Below are 19,670 nucleotides of genomic sequence, written 5' to 3'. Positions count from 1 at the left end.
TCAAGTCTACGAGATTTCACCTTGAGCCCGCAGTTAATACCCCCCTCACCCCAGTTTCTCCTCCTCCCCCCCCCCTTCGCGCGTTCGCTCCGGGGTTTCTCCTCTGAAAACGTTTACAGACTTGGCCTCTGCAGCTTCCTAGCGGCTGAATCCCAAGTTCTTCATCTCTGTGAGTAACAATACCTGTCTAGCTACCCCGTTAGAACTGATGAAACGGTGGAATGTGAAAGCCCCATGCGGATATCGACTTCTATGCCTGATAGTTACACCTGCCTCTCCGCCAGCGCGCTCGCCTCTCCCACTCTGCTCTGCACGCGAGCGCCCGCGGGCCTCCGCGCTTGCGCACTGGGGCGGCCCCCGCCTCGCCCCTCCTCAGCCGCCGAGCTTTGATGACGTAGGTTTCCTGCGCGTCGGAGCCCGCGGGGCGCGCGTGAAGGGGGATCCAGATCACTTCTCCCAGCGGATTCCGGTGCTGGTGTGTTCCGTGTGCCTGCAGCATGAAGGAGACACCACTTTCAAATTGTGAGCGCCGTTTCCTACTCCGCGCCATCGAGGAGAAGAAGGTAAATGGCCCCGGAGAGCTTCGCGGTGCGAGGGCGGTCTGGTCGCGCGGCCGCCGGCAGCCTTCCGGCTTGGACCAACCGAGCTGGCAGTCGCAAGCGCGGGGGTGGGCGGGGCGGGGGGTAGAGAGGTTACGGGGTGGCCGAGGGGGGTCCGGGGGGGCGGAGGGGTGAAGGGTCCAACGGAGCTGGCCTTCGCAGGCCCGGGGGTGGGTGGTAGGAAGGTTACGGGATGGGTGAGGGGGGGTCCAACGGAGCTGGCCTTCGCAGGCCGGGGGGGAGGTCGGGGGGGGCGGAGGGGTGGGGGGTCCAACGGAGCTGGCCTTCGCAGGCCGGGGCGGGGAGGTTAGGGGGGGCGGGAGGGCGAGGGGGGGTCGGGGGGGGCGGAGGGGTGGGGGGTCCAACGGAGCTGGTCTTCGCAGGCCGGGGGGGAGGTTAGGGGGGGCGGGAGGGCGAGGGGGGTCCGGGGGCGGAGGGGTGAGGGGTCCAACGGAGATGGCCTTCGCAAGCGAGGGGGGGGAGGGGGGGAGATGGGGGGGAGGGGGGGAGATGGGGGGGAGGGGGGAGGGGGGGAGAGGGGGGGGCGGAGGGGTGAGAGGGTCCAACGGAGCTGGCCTTCGCAGGCCGGGGGGGAGGGGGGACAGGTACGAGGTGGGGGGAGAGCCCCTGAGGGGAAATGCCCCAATCCCTCAAGTTTTTTTTTTTTTTTTTTTTTTCTTGGCTCCGGTTGGGTTCAAGGCTGGAATCACACCAGCAACTATTAGTGCTCAGGGACCGAGATTCCACTTTCCGATGGGATGGGGGAGTGGTTAGGAATCGCCGCCGCGCCCCCCCGCCCCATGTTTAGCTCCGGCATAGAGTAGCTGCTCAATAAATACTTGTTGAAGGAATAAATGAATGAATGTTCTGCTTACAGCGGCTGGATGGCAGACAAACCTATGATTATAGGAACATAAAGATCTCATTTGGAACAGATTATGGGTGCTGTATTGTGGAGCTTGGGAAGACAAGGTAATAAAGGATTCGAATTAGATGAAAGCCCAACAGGGAGAATTTTAAAAGAACCTTACTGAATCAGTTGTTTACAAAGCAGCTAAGAAGTGTGCACAGACTTCTTTGTTTTGCTGCCAAAATAAGTATATTTTCTTAAATGCGAGAGTTTTGCGGATTTATAGTTCACATTTAAGATTTTTAACCATAAACGTATTTTTTGTTCCATGAGTATCATAAAATGTATTTTTCATCCCATGAGTATCACGTAGTTTTCTGATCTCTTCAAGCCAGCAGTAATTGCCCTGAATTTGTTTCCTGTACTTCCCATTAAATGGTCCTACTTTTCTCATTTTCCTGACATGAGAATTAGGTTTTTAATATTCATTTGGAAGCTGTAAAAATATTGTTCAGGTAACGTTAGCTAGCCATGCCATATGAAAACTCTTAAGAAATCTCAAGTTTTCATGCCATCTTGTGTTGATAAATAGTTGTTTTACAAAAGCAAAGATCATTGATTTTTAAAAATAAAATCTATGGAATAGTATTATAGGAAGAGTTTTTTTTTTTTTAAGATTTTATTTATTTATTCATGATAGTCACACAAAGAGAGAGGCAGAGACACAGGCAGAGGGAGAAGCAGGCTCCATGCAGGGAGCCTGCCGTGGGATTCGATCCCGGGTCTCCAGGATCACACCCTGGGCCAAAGGTAGGCGCCAAACCGCTGCGCCACCCAGGGATCCCAAGAGTTGTTTTTTCGTACCATCTTTTTGAGTACACCAATATGTGTTTTATTTCTGTATATATTCTAAACTCTATTTGTGATTTCAGCCTCTAATAGTACATCATACTGAGTGTGTGATTACTCAGAGTAAGATCAAAACTTAATTGGTATCTGTTTTAGGTTAATTTTTAATTGGAAAGGAGATATATTTAGTTAACAGATTTGTGCTTTATCTTTACAGAGTTCTTGGACAGGTTTCCTGTGAACTTGTTTCTCCAAAACTCAATAGGGCAACAGAAGGTATTCTTTTTTTTAACCTTGAACTCTCTCAGATGGCTGCTCCAGCTTTTGAACCTGGCAGGTATTTAAACCTTTTTTTTTTTAAAAGCTGCTTTAGCCAGAGGAGAACCTAACAGCAGTGAGCTATTGTTTTAATGCCTGGTGTTATATTTCATGACATTAGCCCATTCCTATTTTCATAGGCAGTCAGATCTCTTGGTGAAGTTGAATCGACTCTTGGAAAGATGTCTAAGAAATTCGAAGTGTATAGACACTGAATCTCTCTGTGTTGTTGCTGGTGAAAAGGTGGGGAATATGCCCAAAATTCTTAATCTTAGGCTGAGTATTGTTGATTCATGGATTCCTGTATCTGTACTTTTATTCTCAGAGCTTCTGTTAACTTAGTTTTATACTGATTCACTTCACTTAAAATGTTCCTGAGTGCTACCCATAGAATTTTATGTCATCTCTCTCTGAAGAGACAATAAACCTCAGTGAAAGTATCAATCTAGATGTGTATAAAAATGTGTTATTTAAAGAACTTGTGGTTTTTCATATATTCTATTTTCTTATGTTCTTTGGGTTGATAGAAGCAGTTAATGTGTTCCTTTTTTACGAATGAAAGAACTGAAGAACCGATTAAATCCTTTTGTGTAGGTTTATTGACTTATGTAGGGCTACACGAGGAGGCAGTGACAGACTAACATTGGAAATACTGCTCTCAATGAATTGTGTGCATGATGATGTTTTAGAACTTTACCCTTGATTAGGGTATTTTGACTATCTTTTTTGTTTCTGGAGAAGTCACTTTCCACATTCTATCCTTGAATATAATACTTTCTATTTGAATTACTTGTAGTGTTATTATAAATATTGTGAAGTAAAACCTAAAAGTTTGAGGTTTTTAAGTTAGGAGACACAATAAAAATATATTTAGGGTTGGGAAAATCTTAGTACTATTGTGTAGTGGTTCTGTTTATTTAGAGAGTATATTTTACTGTTGTCAGATGACTCAGAAGGGTGAACTGTTGGTACTTCAGATGTTGGCCTGGCTTAACATTTCTCTTAATACATTTTATTGGTAGAATAGGAGTAACTCCATGTTTTAACAGCAAGAGAAAAATTTGCACACAGTATTATTTTGCTTATAACTACCCAATGGTTGTGATCCTTTAGGATTTATTTTTGTTTTAAATTCACATTCAGGTTTGGCAAATACGTGTGGACCTACATTTATTAAATCATGATGGGAATATTATTGACGCTGCCAGCATTGCTGCAATTGTAGCCTTGTGCCACTTCCGAAGACCTGATGTCTCTGTCCAAGGAGATGAAGTAACACTGGTAAGCTCCCGTAATTTAAGCCAGTTTTCTCCCTATAAATGAATGAGTATCCTTGATGTGTAGGCAACTTGTTATTAGTGAATTCTTATTGTAGATGGTAATTAAGTATGTTCTAATATTTGTTGATAAGGCAAAAATGATATTGGTCAAAATTGTCCTTGAAATCTCTTCCATCTCTTGTATTAAAGTATCTGTCAATAAAAGCACACCCTGTCTTGGTTTTCTAGGATAAAACTAGATGACTTTTTCTTGGGATTGAGCATGAGATGAAGTGGTTGATTTATGTTGAGGAGCCACATGTGTGAGAGATACATGATTCGCAGCATGTTGAGATACTTGTGCGTACTCTCTGGCAAAAGTCCATCAGAAACAACTAGAAGACTCATTAAAACATACTGCTATGCTCTACCCTCAGAGTAGGGTAGGGGTAGAACCTACAAAGTACTTCTAACAGAGTTTCTAGATGATAATGATGCTGCCACTGTTAGGGCTACATTTTGAAAACTGTTGACATATACTCTTTACGTTGCCCCTCTCTTTTGTGTTCAGTATGTTCATTTCAATTTATATTTGAATTCATGCTGGAATAATGAAAGTACACTTTGGATAGTTTGAGTCTTAAAGTTGTGAAAGGAAACATCAGATGCCCAAAATTCTGAGCAGTTAGGTGTTCATGTGCTGCTTTTAGGCAATAGGCTAGGCTCTAACGACTTAAATGTACAGACAAAGGTTTCTTAACTATAGAGACATGTTCCTTTAGAGAAGGGAATTGGTATGAGGAAGTAAAAGAGTGATCAATTTAAAAATATTGTAGAGTTATTGCTAGTGGTAACCTAGAATATATAGCCACGTTGGAAGAGTTTGGCAGTTTCTTAAAAAGATAATTGTCAATTTATACAGCCCAGCAATTCCATGCCTGGGAATCTACTCAGGAGAAAAGATACGGCATTTTCAGTCAGAGACTTTCATGGGAATGGTGAATGACAGCATTAGTCATAGCACAAAACTGGAAAGAATCCAAATGTTCATCAACTGCTAAGTTGAAAAACAAATTGTGCTATATCTATATATTCAGCAGTAAAAAGAACCAAAGTAGTAATGCATATACAAGATGGATGAAACATGCTAACTTCAAAAGAAGCACATGTAAAAGACAAAATTACTTGATTCTACTTGCATGGAATGCTCGTGGTTGGGAGTGGGAGAAGTGACTGCAAATAAGCTTAAGATTTGGTGGGATAATGGAAAAGTCAACTGGATTACATAACTATAAAGTACTACAAACAATATTTATCCATAATATTCATTGTTAATGGATTTTATGTTATTTATACATTAAAAAACCTTTTTGACATATGTATAAAGTTCTAAGGAACATGAGTGGCAAAGTCAAATAGGTAATTGTAAAAGAGTTATTTAGGTACTTAACTGAGGATTAAAGGAATTTTTATTTTCAAACAGTATACACCTGAAGAGCGTGATCCTGTACCTTTAAGCATCCACCACATGCCCATCTGTGTCAGTTTTGCCTTCTTCCAGCAAGGGTAAGTCTCGTTCTTGTCATGGGCTGAAATTGTACATACAGCTAGGAACTTTTTTGTTCTGTTCAAATGTTCCCTGGACAAAGGAACAAATACCTCCTTTAATATTAAAGCACCTTTTTTCTTTCCTTGGAAGAGCATTAGTTGGCAAAGAGCATTCTCAATAGAAGTGACAAACTCTTCTATAATGAAGAGAGTTCACAACACTTTTCAAAGGATACTTACAAAGTTACTGCAGCATGGTGGTGCTAGAGATGCATCGATGTTAACAGAGTTGTGTGCTAGGCTCTAATTTGGGAGAGTAGGGTGAGAATTACTGTAAGTTAATGGAAGATGGGACTTTGGAGCATATTAGATGGAGTGGTTGTAGGAGCAGGTTACAAGGGGTAATGGTTCACAGATGGGATAAATCTAGTTTTATCTCTTTAGTAGTTTCTTCACAGTTCACTGCTAACTTTCTACAGCAGAAAAACTGGAGTCTTAGGTTCATGTTATGGTGCCTTTAAATGAAAATTTGAGCCTTAAATCTCTTCAGAAACAAAGGGAGGTATAAATCAGATGTTTTAACGATCTTATGACTAAAAACAAGGGAACTCTTCAACTTTTAGTCATTGTAGTGCAGAATTTCATTAGTGGGATATAGACCAGCACTCTCCAGTAAAAACACAACATGAGCAGTACATGTAATTTTAAGTTTTCCAGTAGCCACATTAAAAGTAAGAAGAAAGAGGGAAAATTAATTTTTATATATATTTTATTTATGTGTAAACTATTACCTTAATATTTAATATAAAATTATTCATGAGATATTTTACATTCTTGTATTTCTACTAAGTCTTTGAAATCTAGTATTTTTCACTCCTGTACATCCTGATTTGGACTAGCACACTTCAGAGGCTTAATAGTCACATGTGACTAAAGGCCAATAGTATTTTTTTAATGAGCCATTAGCTAAACCTAGAAGAACTTCATAATCTGCAACACACTAGGTAACATTTAAAATTTAAAAATGAATGTTATCTAAGTTTTCAAAAATATTTTAAAACTTATTTATGAGAATGCTTGTGCGCACAATTGGAGGGGGGCAGTGGGAGAGGGAGAAGCTGACTCCCTGCTGAGTGGGTAGCCTGACATGTGACTCAGTTCCAGGACCCTGAGATCATGACCTGAGACGAAGGCAGATGCTTAACTGACTGAGCCACGCAGGCGCCCCATCTAAGGTTTTATTGATAAGCCACAAGTCATTTAACCAAAGTGATAGCATTAGATTTAGATTATATATTATTAAAAAAAAAAAACAACAATATGAACTTAAGTGATTTTACTGTAATAACTAGTGATACCCACTTAGCATTTATTTTGTTCATAAAAACTGTAATTCTCATTTCTTCTCCTATTAAAGGGATTCACATCTATAGGCTCAGACCTTCACCATGTTGACTTTATTAATACTATCTTTTAAAAATATTATCTTAAGATTGATAAGCATTCAACCTCAGATTTGCTCAGGTCCATTTAACATTCATTTCAGCACATATTTATTGGTGGATCCCAATGAACGAGAAGAACGTGTAATGGATGGCCTGCTGGTGATTGCCATGAACAAGCATCGAGAGATTTGTACTATCCAATCCAGTGGTGGGATAATGCTGCTGAAAGATCAAGTTAGTGCTTTGATTAATGTCCTATTAAGAATAGGTCTCTTCTTTTTAGAAGCTTGTTCTTATTTTTTGTTTTGTTTTGTTTTTGCTTGCTTTTTAACTAAAAGCCATTAAAGATATTTTCAGTGATTGATTCCAGGCGATGTTAGAATCTGGTTTCAATATTATTACATTCTGTTGACTGGTGGCTACCAGTCTTCCATGCTGCTCCCATGTATGGCCCTCCAGGGTATGGCCCTTCAACATAAAGGAACACTTTTCTTCCCAGTGAGGAAAGAGATTTGTATTCCTCTTCCAAAAAAGGGGAAGGAAGGAAGGGAGGGAGGAAGGAAGGAATGAATGAATTAGGTAAAAAGATAATTTTATTCTCAGAAGTTGGGTTCAATAAGCAGTAGTTCTCAAATCCAGCTATGTATCAGATTCCCATGAAGGCTTCTAGAAAATAGATTAGCATATAGCACAGGTGGGGCACATGGCTGCTTTAGTTGGAATTCTAGTTCTGCCTTATACTAATTGACCTTTTGCAAATAATTTCATATTTTTGTGCCTTGGGTTCTTTATCTGCAAAACCAGGAATAATGTTATTGTCAACACCTTGTTAAAGAATGTAAGGATAAACACATGGGTACGTTGCACTGAGTAGTAGCATATATTAAGTATGCCGTAAAATGTTAGTTTCTATTACCAGTATTGTGACCATTACCAGATCCCTATTTGCAGAGATTCTGATCCATTAGATCACTGAGGCCTGGGAGTCTTTGCTTTATAAAAATTTCCCAGGGGATATTGCAGCCATGTCTTGAACCGATGCTTTGAATCACTCACATAGAAAGGTAGTTAGTGCATCCCTGAGTATATAATGTATGTGTGTGGCCTTTTCAGTGGTATTTTTTGCACTGTCAGGGAAGTTTTTGAGTCTTTTTTTTCCTTTTTTTTTTTTTTTTTTTTAAGATTTTATTTATTCATGAGAGACCCAGAGAGAGAGGCAGAGAGGGAGAAGCAGGCTCCCCGTGGGGAACCCAATGCGGGACTCGATCCCAAGACCCCAAGATCATACCCTGAGCTGAAGGCAGATGCTCAATCACTGAGCCACCCAGGCGTCCCTTGCGTCTGTTTTCTTAACATGATAATCCTTCAGACATTTTAAAACAGCTCTCACATTTTGCATTAATTTGTGTTTATACTGTATTTTCATATTTGAAAAGGTCAGGCTTAAATTTTAAAAGTAGAAAAACTATTCTCATGTTTATAGCTTTGTTAGAGAAAGCTATGTGGTTTGTTGTCTTTAAATAACAGAATGCACTTTTATAAATAGGTTTTGAGATGTAGTAAAATAGCTGGTGTGAAAGTACTGGAAATTACAGAGCTAATACAGAAGGCTTTGGAGAATGACCAGAAAGTTAGGTAAGTTTAAAACTAAATGGTCTTTTTATTTTTAACAGATTTTTCTGTTAGGGACTTTTCTTGCACAAGGGTAACAATATAATTTTTGCACTCCCATTTTTCCTTATCTGTTAATCTAAGTTGAAGTGTTGTATTCCAATTTAAATATAGTCTGTATTGAGAAGCCATATATTTTTCTTTAAAAAAAGTATCATTTTCTTCAGAAAAAAAAGGATTTGGTAGCTCAAATTAACAGAAGAAACACAAAGTGGGTTGACACTCTGCTGCTTCTATAATGTAGCACTTCCAAGTCTTCTGAAATATGGGAGATAAGACTTACTTGGTAGGGCTGATTTAAGGATTAAAGAATAATATACTTAGAGCACTTAACACTTGCTTGGCACATGGTTCAATAAATGGTAATTATAGTAACTTTCTTTTTAATTATTACTTTTGATAAGCATAGTAAATTGGTGAGGTTAAGTTAGTTTTTTTCCAATGTTTCTCCATCAAAAGGATGAAATAGTTAACTTTTCCCTTCCTGTTTTCTCTTCCATTATCATACCCCCCTCCTCCATGCCTCCCACTCCCAAATAAAACCCACACAGGAAAGAAGGTGGAAAATTTGGCTTTGCAGAGTCCATAGCAAGTCAAAGAATCACAGCATTTAAAATGGAGAAGGCCCCTATCGATACCTCCGACGTAGAAGAGAAAGCAGAAGAAATTATTGCTGAAGCTGAACCTCCTTCAGAAGTGTATCTTTATTGGATGATTTTTTCAGTAACATGATTCATAACACTTTTGGCAGTATTAGGTATATGTGAAGGGTGTACATACTGAGGTTTACCTTCTGAAACACTGCTTTGATAGAGAACACATTTAAGATACAAGACAGTGACTAGTCTTAAGTCTGACATAATATCCACCTCTTCATCTATCCTACAAAAACAGAAAATTTTCCATCTTAGCCAATTTACAGCATTTTATTTTCCTTTGGAAAATTATTCTTTAATCTCATTGGCATAATCAAGCATTATATATACTGTTACACATTGTTCTTGGAAATTTTTCATACACTTGCCAGATTTATGATTGGAACTGTTGAGAGCCAGTATGTCTCAGTATTTCTCACCATTGTTTCCATAAAATCTTAACCTTAGTTACATGTTTTTTCTTTCTCATTGTTCAGCCATCCATAGCGCAGCTGTTAGTGAAATTTTGCACAAATGATGCACACTTCAGTCTTAAAACTTTTACTCTCATCTTTTTTCAACACTGCATCAAATCACAGCATTTGTTATTCATAGTTTTCTTAACTTGTTAAGTGTTTCTAATCCTGTGCTTTGGACTCCTGGAACTGCCCAAATTGGAGAGGGAATAGAAAACTCCTGGGGTGATCTTGAAGAGTCTGAGAAGGAAGAGGAGGATGAAGATGGCACTGATGAAGCTATCATTCTTGATACTATAAAAATGGACACTGGAGTAGAAGTCTCCAATATTGGGAGCCAAGGTAGGTAACGCTTTATGGCTTTTATGTAATATATTATGTGTATTACAGCTCTTTTATTAGCAGTTCCTTTTTCAGAGGAGCTAAATATTTTGTGGTTTGAATCTGTTCATATTTAACCCCAATTCTTTTCTAAAATAATGTGCTTATCTTTGTGGAGTTAGTGGTACTCTTTTGTATGTAGTGGCATTTTTAGTTTAAAAATGTTTTGTTCTTTTTTCCTTTTATATCTGGCCAGTTTTAAAGGGATGGGTTTCCTAAGGATTCATTCCTGCATGCTATTTTCTCTTTGTAGTTTCTAGACTCAAATATAAAAAGCCCATATAACAGGTATTAGAGCTGTACAAGTGGAACTGTCTGTAATGTTAGAGATCTTTATGTACACTGTTCAGTATAATAGCCACTAGCCACATGCAGATATTGAACATTTGAAATGTGGTTTGTGACAGAAAATTAAATTCTGAATCTTAATTTTAGTTAATAGAAAAGTAAACAGCCATGTATGGCTGTTAATAGAGCAGTATTAGAACATACAAAATTCTAGAATTGCTTAGAATACTGGTAGTCCTGGATAAGATATTCTTTGCATTCTGAAAGCTGTAGAACTTGAGAAAATTGTTTTAACTTTTACTGTTAGTAAAAATTCTTGCTTAGCTCATAATAATCATGAATTGGGCTTTTTTTATGTGGTAAAACTTATCCTCCAAGGTTGGATGTAGCAAGTAGGCTGGCAGAGAACTAAAGGGTGTAATTATTAAAATCTGGCTGAAAAAATTAGGTTATACTGTTTAGGTATGGAATGCACATACCTGCCTACCTTCAAGGAAAGAAGTTATTATCTATAAACATTACTGAGAGGCTGCTGGGGTGTTTTTTTGTTTGTTTTCGTTTTTTTAAGATTTTATTTATTTATGAGAGACAGAGGCAGAGACATAGGCAGAGGGAGAAGCAGGCTCCATGCAGGGAGCCCGATGTGGGACTTGATCCTCCAGGATCCTCCAGGATCATGCCCTGGGCCAAAGGCGGTGCTAAACTGTGCTGAGCCACCGGGGCTGCCCTGCCGGGGTGTTTTGTGAGGAAAAATAATCCCCATTGATTGGGAGCCTTATTCAGCTTTCCCAGTGGTTACTTCTTTTGGTATTACTCTTCCAGACCTTGTTCCATGTATTTATTTACTGTGTATTTACACCAGAATAAGCTGCTTAAACACAGGGACTGTGAATGAATCCTTAGAACTTTTTCATGTCATCAGCCACATTTTTAAATGCTGCATTGAATTCTAGCTTTGACATTAACTAGGTTGGCTTAACGAAATTCCCTCGTTGATAAATGTTGCCATTTTCTGTTACAGTGCTAGAGTAAAGCATCTTTGCATAGGCCTCTTTTTAGATATTTTTGAAATATTTTTCTAAGATTAGTAAGATTAATAGCTAAACATTCAATTACCGCTTGGAAGAGTAATATTTTCAACTGAATGAAAGTAGACCTAAGATAATTGGGAGGATAAAAACAGGTAAAGTCTTTCTAAAGCATATAAACACTAAAAAGAAACTTAACTGAAAACTATAAAGAATTGATATGCCAACTAGGAAGAGGGCTAATCCACATTGTATATAGTATATATATATATTATTAAGGCTCAGGAGAAAAATTGGCAAATGATACAAAGTAATTCTCAGATATAAATGGCCAGTAATATATTTAATGGGCAACTCTAGTGGTAACAAATAAATTCAAAGCAGAGATTTCTATCAGAGAATATTAGAAATTGGGGCATCTAGTGGCTCAGTAGGTAAAGTCTGACTGGTTTTGACTCAGGTTTTGGGATCAAGCCTCATGTGGGACTTCATCCTCAGTTCAGAGTCTCTTCCTCTGCTCTTAGATAAAATCTTAAAAACCACCATTGGCAAGGGTGCATATAGGAAAAACAGGTTTTTCATTTAAATTGGAACAGTATTTTGGGTGGATTTAGCAATAAATTTTTTAGAATGTATATACCTTTGACCCAATAATTGTTTTTTTTGTATTTTCCTTTCAGAATAGAAGATACATAGATTTTGCCCCATTATGACATGTACAAAGTAGAATATAATTACAGAATTTTTAGGAAAGAAGTATAAATTACAGAATTATACATATAATTAATTACAGAATTTTAGGAAAGAAGTATGTTATTTTTCAGAGCTCCAAGGAGTTACTTTAGGGAAGGAAAGAACCAAGTAGTTCTGTAAACTCCAGAATAGTTGGGGCTATTTGTATGCAAACAGAGTATCAGAACTGCTGACATAAACCTATGTAGAAATTTTCCACGTGATTATACTTAGATAGTTTCCTTAATTTCTTAATTATTTTCTTAAAGATGCCCCTATAGTACTCTCAGACAGTGAAGAAGAAGAAATGATCATTTTAGAACCAGACAAGAACCCAAAGAAAATAAGGTAACAAATTTCTGGTTTATTTCAAATGTATACACATACTCAAGACTTCTGTGGTTTTATTCTCATCCTACTATAAACAAAGACACCCCTATTTTATTCAAATTCCAGCTGTTCTTACTGAAAAACTGGATGGATGCCTTTAAAGTTACCTCATTTTATTCTCATAATTGGCAAATGTTGTATGTTCTACTAGAAAAAAAAATAAGGCCTCCTATTTTGGTGGTCCAAAATTTAATGAGCAAATGGTGTAAGTCTGGTAAACCATCCATGGTCTCACCTTTATAATGCTAATACTGTTAGTAAAATGTTAATTTATTTTATTCACAGAACACAAACCATCAGTGCAAAACAAGAAAAAGCACCAAGTAAAAAGCCGGTGAAAAAGAGAAAAAAGAAGAGAGCTGCCAATTGAAGTGCATAGAGTTGTATGTTTGTATATATAACTATTAAAAGGATATTTATTCAGTGCTAATAACTTTGGGTATTTTTCTACTCACAAATCCATTATAAAATCTAGTTGATTCTTTACATAGCATTTTACATTATGCTTTAAAATATTAACCTTCTGGACAACTTAACAGGTTTTAAATAATTGTAAAGTGTAAAAGTTGAGGAAAGAAAAAGCACTTTCATAGTGTGTTCAAAGGGCTGAAAGATTCTCAGGATCATCACAACTGATAAATAAGCACAGATTTATTCCAGATATGCTTAGATTATGCTCAAGTCACAAAATTGATCCAGTTGCTTAGGAAACTGAATATTAAAACTTCAATGTTTCCCTAAAACTATTTTTAATTTCAAGAGAAGCCTTCCCAGTCCCCTTCTATAGTAAAATCACATTAATTCTTCTGAGTGGTATCTTAAAGTCAAACCAATTTGACTTACAAACCAAATTTTCCAAATCCATTTATTAGTTCTTACTCTTATTGTGCTGACAGGTGGCATCATTAATACTTTAACAAAACCACTTAAAATTAGCCAAATAACTAAGATAGTTACATGTACAAAAGATATACAAATTAAAACCATTTAAAAAGTAATAGATACCATAATTTGTACTTGACCATAACTATTCAGAATGATTGTAAAATTAAAACCTTACAAAAACTGTACACCATATACGTTGAGTGATTTACATCTTAGAAAATAAAGGCAGTCTTTCGCTGTTAGACATTTAGTGTCTCTGGTGGGTTGAGGAGAGAAACACCATGATACCTGTAAGTAGGAAAAAACAGTAAATGTTCATCAGGTAAGATCATGGAATGATACATCTAATTAGGAACTCAAAAATGCTATTTCTATTCTGAATTAATGGTTATTAAATCACTGGTCCACAAAGCATGCATGCATGCCCCATTCCTCTCCCCTCCTCTCCCTCAAATGGAGAACATAAAGCCTCTAACTACAACTTGCTCAAAACAGTTGGCTTGCCAAGAGGAGGCTGTGCCTCTTTTGAATCCTTTGATAAAATGTCAAGGATCTCAGAATCCTACAGTAGCCAGGAAAAGCAAGCTTCTTTAATACCTATTTATGTTAATTCTTACTTTGAACTTTTATACTTTTCTCTTATAGACTGTTGTGCATGCTGTGGTGCTCTGAGGTAGGTCTGGTGAAGGTCCATGAGACAAGGCTTAAGACTTTCCAAGGTATATCCAGTCTTTTGAACTAAAGATTCAGGCTGCAGAGAAAGGAGTAGAGAACCACTGAGTTTTGTTTTTAGCAACACTAAACACAATGAGTTAGTAGTTGGTATTAAGCTTGAATTTCATTAAATTTAGGACTAACACCTCCAACTAACCAATCTAGTGTTCTCAAGCTGTAAATCCATCTTTTATGCTGACTTTGATCAATTTTTATTACTTTACCTGTCAGTAGTAGGTCACATCTTCCAAATCCAAGCAATAACTAAGCTTTCTATGTAACAAACATATTACTAAACAGGTAAACTTTAAGCAGCTTAGATTTTTTTGAACTGTTTTTCCAGGTAGGTACCTCTAGACCACCAACACTTGTACAGTTATCTAACTTATCTGGCCTAAATATTCAAATTGCTAGGTAGACATGTGAAGCATGGCAATACATACCCAGCTCTGTCCTGTGACTGTGTAGAGTGCTAAATGAAAGGCTGCTGCAGCAATAACTGATGGGAGATACTTTAGGTAGGGGTCAGCATCGATCAGACTTAATTCTCCCAAAAACTGGAATGAAAAAGTAAATACACTTGATGATTACAAGAGCTCTAGAATTCAAACCTCAAATTTTTGCCTTCTGCCCTAACATTTTCCACTCTTTAAGACTGGCTCTATGGCAACCAAAGAAAAAACCTCCCATAGCCTTATCCATTATCTTAGTGTTTTTTGCTCCATTCTCATCCTGAACTTTTTCCTCTTTTAATAATTTTTAAAACAACTCTTCTGGCTACCATTTCCTAAGACTTCATCCTTATACCACTATACTCCTGGTACTTTCCCAATTCATGTTCTCTTTTGCCAATGGTAGGCTCTTTTTATGCGGCAACACTACTTTGTCCCTGAAATACTAAATCCCTTGACCAAAGCTATGTAATTAAACTATGTGACCTAAAAATCTTCATTCAACAAAATGAAAAGAACTTACCATTGCTAAACTTTCAACTTTGCAGTTGGCAGACTGCTGGTGCAGAAAGTATTGGGTAAGAAACTGATTTACTGTTGGTGCAGCTAGGTCAAAAGCAAGCACTTTCAAAACTAGGTGCTCCATTCTCAGGACCTGTTTCTTGGTATAGGTATCATCTGTAATGTACACAAACTCTGCTACTTCTGGGGGGTATATTTCTTCAAACTTTCTACAATGAAAAAAGTTTTGAGTAATCAGTTCTTCCAAAAAGAGAAGCAAGCTGTTTATCTAATTCTGAAATCCCTTTAGCAGAGCAAGCTGTTTATCTAATTCTGAAATCCCTTTAGCAGAATACATGGAATGAATCCAAAACCTATACTCCACCACAATGCCAGAATTCACCAAGTAACTAAAAATTTAGGAAATTCTTAGAAAAATAAACATTTTTAGTTTTTGAATTTAGTTTCCATGTCTTAATGGTGAGAAGATTTCATGCCAGAAAGTACTTTTTGATGGAAGGAACCACTTTTAAACTTGGTAATCTAGTCCTAGCATATTAAAATATAGCCCGTCTCCCATCTTCATTCAAGAAAATTCCCTGAAATCTAGATCTGGGAAAATTAATGTCCTAAATTAGTTTCTTACTCTGTTTCATACTGCTACCCCTTAAAGTAGTCACTCTCTGCCTTGTGTATATTAAAATGTCACAATGTTAAAAATCACAACTTCTTCCCTACACAAGAAGTTATCACTTTTAATCCAACAAACCAGGTTGGACTTACGAGGCCAAGAGCATAGCAGCAGTGCCCACAAGCTGAAGTTTTCCTCTCAACACAGACATCGATGAAAGGAACCTATCAATGTAGTTCACAGCCAAATGCAGGGTCTCATTCTGTAGTTTATATTCTTCTCCTACTTCAACTAACCAGTCCACAAGGATAGCCCTCATACTGTTAGTGATGTCTGGCTGTTTCTTCATGTAACCCACTTTAGGCTTACATTTAACCTGTTGAGAAAGTTACTTAGTATAATGTTAAAATTACAATTAGATTATTCTACCATTAACAAAGATGCTACATACCAGAAACCTAAATACAACAGAATAATCCACTAGCAGTTAAAAAACTTAAAATCATCCCCTTGGTTTCATTTTGCCACAATGAATAACAGTATAAAAACTGGATTCCAGAGCTGTTACCTCCATTTCCCTAAGGTATGTGTGAATGTCCTCATGGTAGTCTGGAACTTCATTGACACTCAATGGCTTTTCATCTTCTAATACAATTGATATGTCCATAGTATGTGGTGACTCTGGGAGGATATAAAAGTATGATTAAGTTCATAGTTTAATTTTCTAATTAACAGTCAAACTGATTGGCTTTGTAAGGCATCCCATTCAAAAGCATTTATTTCATCCAATTAAAAAGGGCTTCTCATGGCAAAGAAACAATATTTCACTCTGGTTTTAGTACCTCAGTCCACTTTTTTTTTAAGTATGTATTTATTCATGAGAGACAGAGAGAGGCAGAGACACAGGCAGAGGAAGAAGCAGGCTCCATGCAGGGAGCCTGACGCGCGACTCGATCCCGGGACTCCAGGATCACACCCTGGGCCCAAGGCTGGCGCTAAACCGCTGAGCCACCCAGGGATCCCCAGTCCACTTGGTTTTAATCAACAAGAGAAAATACTGCTAGGCCACTAAAAGAGTGTGCTTGAAAATGTATTATTATGTTTAAGTATCAATCATATTCCATGAGAGAAGAGCAAATGGCACAGTGATTCTGCAAAGACAGTTAAAATCCAAGTTTTGTGGTATTATGTAGTATTTACCTTAAGAGTGCTGACCCCAAAGTCTGACATATTCAAAGAACAATGTAGCAATAACTAAAAGCAGGGTTAATGTTAATTAAAATTAGGTTTGTTATGAGCAATTCAAACAAATTAACACTATAATCACCAAATGTTTCATGTTTTGTAATTTTAAATTACTTTTTGAGGCAAAGAATATCATTCATTACTCTTTTCAAGTTTCATTGTAAGGTTAAAGTTTGTTATAAATTTTCAAGAAAAATACAAAAATTACTTTATTTCCAAAGGATTTTCCTGCTATTCCCAGACCACTTCTCAGAACTAAAACCTAAATGAGATGAAACGAATGAATTATCCAGTGACTCAACAGACCTATCTATGTATGGTAAAGAAGTTGCACGCATAAACTGTTGGCAGAGCTTGCTTTATAGCAGCTACTTCATTTTATATGTGGTTAGCTGCAGTCATGATTCAACTCTTGCCTCACAGGAGGACAGTGTCCCTCTCTGGTATCAGACTGGATTTACAGAAAATTTTAAGCTGTAAGAGATGTTAGATATCACAATATTGAAAGCTGTATCCTATTCAAATACTCTCGTAAGTGGTATGTACACAGTGAGTTTATGAATACGGTTCAAATCTATTCTCCCAAGCAGGCAAATATTTCCAGGGTCAGATTAAAATAAGGGTTTGAGATCTAATTAAATTGATGTGATTGGCAGTAATATGGGAAGGAAGGAGCACCCAGTTAGGATTTATAGGTCACTAGGTCAATGTATGAGCTGTGAGATCGGAGATGAATCATACCCTTTCTAAACTTTGTTACATTACACCAAATTCATTATATAGTAAGGGTCAGGTAAAATAATGTCTTAAAATGAAACTATCATTAATCCATAATCACTTTAGGATTACATTGATTTGATACAGATGTTCTTTAAAACTTACCAAAACTACCATCCATTGGATAATCAAGAGGTACCAGCGGTTTTCTTGGTCCAGGTAGAGTAATAGCTGAATTAAAAGCCAGGACATTTTCATGTTCTGTTTTTTTAGATTCAGCTGGCCTCTTCTGAGTCTCTTCTTCTGTTTCATCCACATGAATGGTAAATGCAGGCTGTTTACTGTTTGCTTTCCAGGGAGGAATAGTGACTTGTTCATCATTTATAGGAAGATCCTTAAGAGGTGCAACCTAAAAAGAAATGAATAGCTAGCTTTGAGCCTATTAAATGGAGTTCTGCTTGCTTTCTTCCCCTTACGGTTCTCAGTTTCTGTTTTCACTCCCAAATACTCTAAGGAAATTAAACTATCTGGGACAAAATCCAGGCAGTAAAGTTTGAATAGCTGAAGAAAGGGATGTTCAAGTTCGTTAGCGGCATTTCTACATAAGTTATAGAATCACACTAAATGCATTTATGCAAAACTAATCAAGGCCACAAGAGGAGTGGGGTAGCAGGCTGAATGATGACAAGTTTAGGAGAGCCGGCAAAGAGGTGTTGGTTCACCGCTTTGGCCCCAGGGTGGAGCAACAGAGCAAATCCGGTAAAATGGCGGAATTTAGTAAAAAAAAATTATTTTTTATACTCTTTCCTAAAGTAAAGGTAATCTTAACCAAATGGCGAGCAGGAAGGGGGTCCAGATCCTAGGGCAGTGCCTGGGGTTTAAAGCGGCGAAGAAAGCGCGGACATACGTCGTGGTGCTCGGTCTGACCCTCATATTCTATCGGAAAATATACCAAATAAAGAGCAGACAGGGAGCAAAACACACAGCGCTGGCGAAGAGAGCTATGGGAAAGATTTACGTGGCATCCCCCGCGCCAGAACACTAGGCATCAAGGGGACTGCAGACCCAGGCCTCCCTTACAACAGCTCGGAAGATGCTTTCTCGCCACGCTCCCCGGCCTGCTCAAACCTCGTGCAAAACTCCCGCTCGGCCCTCCTCGCCTGCAGATATCGTTCATCTCTTTACCCGCCGTGTCTTGGGCCTCTGCTGCGGCGCTGGGACGCGCTGGTTCCCGGCCTTCAGGACCGCCAACCCGGCCCGGGTCCGGGGCTGCTGGGCGGGCGCCGCCTTCTCGGGGTTGATGTTCTCCTGGTCCTCTTGGAGCGCCGTATGCTGCAACGTTAGCAGCGACGAGCCCGCCTCGCGGGCCTCAGGCCCAGGCTCCGAGCTGCCCAACATCACTGCTCCCCGGGTCGCGGCGGGATCAGCCTGCGGCGCCAAGCAGCGTGTACTGCGTCCCGCCGACCCCGCCGAGAAACGCTCCAGCCGCAGCCGCCCGCGGCAGTCCGGGCCAGCCTGCTCGCTCGGGATCGCGCAGCTCCGAGGACGTTGCGAAAGGCTCAGGCAGGAACTGCCGGGCGTGGAGGGCTCAAGACGCCCCCGAGATGTAGCGAGCAGCCCGCCGGAGCGGCGGCTGTTCGTGCAGTTCAAGTATCCCGCGACTATTGAAATGGGCCAATGGGAAGGGCCGATGCCCCTGACGTCACTCAAGGCGACACGGTCGCAGACAAATGAAGGAAGCCGTGAAGGCCACGGAGCGGGGGCGGAGAAACGCCGAAAGGCGGCGGGAGGGAAAACGCCTGCGCCGGCCAAAGAGGCGGGGCCTGAACTTCTAGTGACTAAACTGGGCCACTTGGTGACCCGAGGGTGCTGGGCCGCGGCTGTCTCTAGGACCGACGGAGTCAAACCCCAGCAATTGTTAGTGGCCGCGCCTGCCTAACGCTGGCCGTGGGGCCCTCAGTTGGCTGGACTGACTGGTCTCCCAAGCTCGGATCCGACCCAGCCGCGAACCGGCCTGGTAGGCGGGCCCCGTGATGACACGTCTCTGATTCTCAGT

General features: G+C 39.4%; 3 protein-coding genes and 1 long non-coding RNA gene across 4 annotated transcripts in view; 2 read left to right on the top strand and 2 right to left on the bottom strand.

Annotated features, from left to right (window-relative positions):
* The first annotated feature begins 389 nt into the window (after window positions 1-389).
* On the top strand, window positions 390-12,902 carry EXOSC9 (exosome component 9). Its single transcript, XM_038564759.1, has 12 exons — window positions 390-563; window positions 1,477-1,571; window positions 2,516-2,635; window positions 2,757-2,859; window positions 3,760-3,897; window positions 5,359-5,441; window positions 6,970-7,102; window positions 8,415-8,503; window positions 9,091-9,237; window positions 9,808-9,992; window positions 12,349-12,427; window positions 12,755-12,902. The coding sequence occupies exons 1-12, from the start codon at window positions 498-500 to the stop codon at window positions 12,837-12,839; spliced, it is 1,323 nt and encodes a 440-aa protein (XP_038420687.1). The 5' UTR covers window positions 390-497; the 3' UTR covers window positions 12,840-12,902.
* On the bottom strand, window positions 9,226-19,297 carry CCNA2 (cyclin A2). The gene is made up of 8 exons (XM_038564760.1): window positions 18,800-19,297; window positions 17,780-18,023; window positions 16,221-16,333; window positions 15,805-16,028; window positions 15,044-15,251; window positions 14,512-14,625; window positions 13,972-14,105; window positions 9,226-13,642 (listed from the first exon to the last, which is right to left on the bottom strand). Exons 1-8 carry the CDS (start codon window positions 19,010-19,012, stop codon window positions 13,594-13,596), a joined length of 1,299 nt encoding a protein of 432 aa, XP_038420688.1. The 5' UTR covers window positions 19,013-19,297; the 3' UTR covers window positions 9,226-13,593.
* The window catches only part of BBS7 (Bardet-Biedl syndrome 7), a 38,644-nt gene continuing 36,861 nt past the window's right edge, over window positions 17,888-19,670 (bottom strand). Inside the window, exon 20 of the mRNA XM_038564757.1 lies at window positions 17,888-18,023. The gene's annotated coding sequence lies outside the window, so the exon portion shown is untranslated. The remainder of the gene's footprint in view (window positions 18,024-19,670) is intronic.
* LOC111091122 overlaps window positions 19,175-19,670 on the top strand; it is a 32,135-nt gene continuing 31,639 nt past the window's right edge. The window contains exon 1 of the long non-coding RNA XR_005373968.1: window positions 19,175-19,631. This is a non-coding gene — a long non-coding RNA (uncharacterized LOC111091122). The remainder of the gene's footprint in view (window positions 19,632-19,670) is intronic.

Source organism: Canis lupus, chromosome 19 (genome assembly GCF_011100685.1).
Source record: "Canis lupus familiaris isolate Mischka breed German Shepherd chromosome 19, alternate assembly UU_Cfam_GSD_1.0, whole genome shotgun sequence".
Lineage (NCBI taxonomy): Eukaryota > Metazoa > Chordata > Mammalia > Carnivora > Canidae > Canis > Canis lupus.
This window is presented reverse-complemented; position numbering and strand designations above follow the sequence as displayed.